Source organism: Cibotium barometz, chromosome 2 (assembly GCF_041138505.1).
Source record: "Cibotium barometz isolate CiBa-2024 chromosome 2, ASM4113850v1, whole genome shotgun sequence".
NCBI classification, from domain to species: Eukaryota; Viridiplantae; Streptophyta; class Polypodiopsida; order Cyatheales; family Cibotiaceae; genus Cibotium; species Cibotium barometz.
The window spans coordinates 12,220,597-12,224,959 of NC_141047.1; the positions used below are offsets into that span (position 1 = coordinate 12,220,597).

General features: G+C 44.7%; 1 protein-coding gene across 1 annotated transcript; it reads right to left on the minus strand.

The window, feature by feature from the left end:
• Positions 1 to 1,464: 1,464 nt before the first annotated feature.
• On the minus strand, positions 1,465 to 4,109 carry LOC147640649 (uncharacterized). The gene has a single exon (XM_086813806.1). The coding sequence runs from the start codon at positions 4,012 to 4,014 to the stop codon at positions 1,723 to 1,725; it is 2,292 nt and encodes a 763-aa protein (XP_086669932.1). The 5' UTR covers positions 4,015 to 4,109; the 3' UTR covers positions 1,465 to 1,722.
• Positions 4,110 to 4,363: the final 254 nt, after the last annotated feature.

A 4,363-nucleotide genomic window follows, 5' to 3' on the forward strand; every position in this document is an offset into this window, starting at 1 on the left:
GACCCAGATCCGAATAAATTATTATCACTTGGCTTATTTAAAATTGGGCTGACATTTAGAGACGAGCATCCACTGGGTTGCCCATAATTATGGTTCCCTTTAAGTGGTTCTAGGAACCATGAAGGGTGTAGGCAAATACAATGTTGGTCTAGTCTCAGGGAGCGATGACTAGGTGGTGTGATACCATGCTCTTCTCCTATGGCATTTACTATTGGGAGTTTTTCGGAGTTTTTTTGGGTGTGTACAAATAATGGGCTCTGCTACCATGCCTTTCTACTACGGCATTAACTACTGGGAGTTGTCCATGTGCAGGCAAGTATTTTGGGAGTTCATGTACAAATGGACTCTGTTAAACCCCAAATGCCTTGAGGGATGTAGGGTAAACGTTTAAATCATCATAAGCACAATCAAAGAAGAGATGTGTTATCCCTAGCATTTGCACTATGGACACATGATAGAAACAAATCTATAGAGACTAAAGAGTGACAACTCAGGGTGTTTACAGCTTTGGCAAAAATGCATGCCCACCCTGAATTCTCAATGAGATGCTAGAATATTGAAACTAGTGGGAGATTTTCCTGCCCATTCTTATGGATGCGGAGTCTCCCATGTCTATCTTAGCTCTCAAACACCCTAGTTTAGCAAGAATATAGGAATAGCAATATTAGCGGTAAACTTGGCCAACAAGCATGACAAGCATTTTGTAACTAGTTACAATTCCATTTACCAAAAATACAGGAGTATCAATATTAGTAGTAAATTGTCATGTGACAGACATGTAAAGGGCTGATCCCAGAGCCGCTTCCTAAAGGGGCAATAGATAAGAACATGAATAGAACCAAATCAGGAGCAAGCTCTAAACAAGATGTTGGCTGTTGAGGAGACCACACAGCATCATTTGAACTGTCATTATTTCCGACCTTGGACACTTCCCTCATGTTTTTTGTTTACATAGTAGTCCCTTTGATTGGTCATGTATTCACTTGGTTGTGTTGGTGGTGATCTTTGATATAGCCCACCACCTCACGTGCACACGAATCCACTTCTTGAAGGGTGAACCTTTGCGACATTGCCAATCACTTTCTTGCCTTTCTTGGAATGCAAGAGCTATTCTTGGTCTTGAAACATGGCACAGACAAAGGCGGGCAGGGGAGGAGGAGTGCACGCAGGGCCAAAAGGGGTGGGGAGCTGCGGGAAGGGGGCCTTTCACGGTCTAGAAATTCGTGCCGGGCAACTTGGAGACACTTTTTTTCCAAGTCAATTAAAAAGAGGCAAGACGAAGTTGGAGAGTAGGTCTTCATTCTCGTGCTCTGCAATATATATTCTCAAATGAAGGACCACAGGCACCAGGACTTGACAGACTCTCTCAATTTCCTCCCATCACGAGTTCATGCACAACCTTATCAATTGATCAAAGATACTGAAAAATGATGCATGCTGAAATGGCGATGAAAATGTGTTATCTTGCTAAACATGTTGCAATTGAGTCTGGATAACACAGCAGGCAACAAAAATACAACCATACATTTGCTGCAAAACAGCCAACAGCATGGTCCAAACATGGTGGATTTGGGTCTCCAAGTAGCACACTTTAATCTTGAGATAGAATACATTTGGATGACGTCCCTAGGCAAAGCTTCGCACACCTCAGCTCCTTTTACCACTCTCAGCTCCTTGGCATTTCACAGGAGGGGGAAAAAAATCTGCTCCTGATGAGAAGGGTTATTTCATCGTGTCTTCTAAAGATGCTATGAACCTTAAGACCATTTTAGCTTCTGCCATTTTGCCTTGTCTTTGAAGACACTCTGTCAAGAACTTACAAACATGAACACCAGGTGGACTTCTCTTTAATAGCATTTTCTTATAGATCTGATAAGCCTTGTCTGCCCTGTTGATGACACACAGGCCACAAAGCAAGGTTGTAAATGTCATGTTGTCAGGAACACAGCCATTACGTTTCATTAGATCCAGAAGCTCGTAAGCATCATTGATTCTACCTGCTTGACAAAGCCCAGCAATGAGGATATTGTAGGTATTCAAGTCTGGAATACAACCTTTAGAAGCCATATCCTTCAATATGTCATTATACTTAGAAGCATCCAAGATGCCAGCATCATGAAGACCTTCGAGGGTATTATTGTACAAGCTAACAGAAGGCTTATAGCCCTTTGCTGACATGGCACCAAATAGCTCTACCGCCTCCCCCATTTTACCAATCTGGCAAAGGCTGTTAATAAGGACACCAAAAGTAGCACCATCTGGCCGATAATCTAGCTTTTCCATCTCCCGGAAAAGTTTCAAACCTTTATCCACCTCATCCTTTCTACAAAGACCACGAACAAGTAAATTATGTGTTGGCGCATCTAGAACCAAATTTCTTGACTTCATAATTTTCCACAGTTTGTATGCTTTGGGAATGTGGCCAGCTTGACACAGACCACAAATGAGAATATTGTAAGTCGAGTTGTTGGGAACGCATCCTGCCGCCTCCATCTCTGCAAGAAGAACTCCTGCCTTTCTTAGCTTTCGTTCTTTGCACAAGCTGGCCATGAGTCCATTGTAAGTCTCCACATCTGGATTGCGGAGTTTACCTATCCACTGATGAATCTGCAAAGCTTCGGCAACCTTCCCGGATCTGCAAAGGCCATCCATGAGTGCACTGTATAAGACATGATCAACTGACAAGCCTCTGTGGATCATCTCATAAAACAGCTTTAGTGCTGCTTGCATTTTGCCCGATAAACAAAGAGGATGGATCAGTGTACAGTAGGTGAAAGGATCTGGCACACATCCACTTTTGATCATCCTCCTAAACATTCTATATGCACCGTCGAAATCCCCTTCCTTACAAAAACCATTGATAAGAATGTTGTATGTGAAAACATCAGGAGTGCACCCGGATTCGATCGATTTATCTAGGAGAAGAACAGCTTGATGCAAGTCACGTGATCTGGAAAGCCCATCAATGAGTATATTGTAGGTATATATATCAGGAGAACAACCAAATACTTTCATGGAAGGCATAAGTTGGAGAGCTTCCTTCACTCTCTTGCGTCTGCAGAGGCCAAACATCAGTGTATTGAAGGTCGTAGTGTCAGGGATGAGCCCCATTTCACGCATTTCATTGGAGAGATCTTCGGCAGTTTCAATGTCAAATATTTTGCAATAACCATGGATCAATAAGTTGTATGTGAATACATCCGGTTTATAGCCTTTGTCCTTCATGGTGCAGAAAATCTTGTGAGCCTCTTCTACTTCGCCAGCCTTGCAATAGCCACCTATGAGGGTGTTAAAAGAGATGAGATCAAGGGACTCACCATTCTGTAATCTGGAGTTCAGTATGTTCCAGGCATCAGGCAGTTTCTTTGTCTTGCAAAGGCCATTGATGACAATGTTGACTGTCTGCAGATTAGGGCAACAGCCATCCCGCAGCATCTGGTCGTACACAGCGAGCGCTGTGTTAAGTTCCTGGTGCTTGGCCAGAACTCCGATGATGGAGTTGTACACGAAATAATTAGGCTTACACCCGAAGCTCCGCATCTTCTGCAAGACCTCCGTGGCCTCGCGGGGCATGCCAGCTGCGCCATAGCTCTTCACCAAGATTGCAAAAGCCTCGGAAGAGATCGGGCAGCTCTGTGCAGCCCTGATGCCGTCCAGAAGTTCCCAGCACTGCAAGAACTTCCCGCGACGGCTCAGGGCTGTGAGAAAGTGGAGCAGGGCCGAGCTTTTCTGCGTGTGATGCTGCTGCACGAACCAGGCGAGGACCCTAGGTATATGTTTCTGGCCACAATCGAGGTCCAGAAGCTTCTCCGTAAGGAGCTCTGCAGAGGTCGTGGAGGAGGCCAGAAGCCTGGTGGATCGCCGAACCTCAGCCTCTGTGTGAGAGTCCCAGACTTGCTGCGTCAGCGCTCGGCGGATGGTGCCCAGAAAAGCTTCGTTGCATCCCCTCTCCTCTGAACCTACAGTTGCCACAACAGCACTGGCGTATGACCTGCGCAATTTTCTCAACAGCATACCTAGTGCCCCGTCGAAGCATCCACATGGCGCGTCAATGCGGAGGAAGAGAATGATAGGAGGCCCTTGCTAATGAATGCCATACCTGCTGGCGTCTTCAGAGATGATCTTTGGTTTCCACACCTAAATGCATGGTGGACATTATCATCTCTAAGACTTGGCAAAAAAGGCCACCATGATTCTCACCTATAATGCTTGAGGATATGTGTGTTTCTGTCAAGACTAGAGCTTATGGCAATTGGTACATTTCTCACTGGGAGCAGTGCTTACTAAATTTGAAAGAAAAATTATAGGATCTCGAGGGGTTCACTTTTTATTTTAAAACCCCTTATACTTACATACTTTTATG

Bases quoted from the DNA above. Each gene is read 5' to 3' on its own strand.
- LOC147640649 (XM_086813806.1), bottom strand. From the start codon at position 4,014: ATGCTGTTGAGAAAATTGCGCAGGTCATACGCCAGTGCTGTTGTGGCA.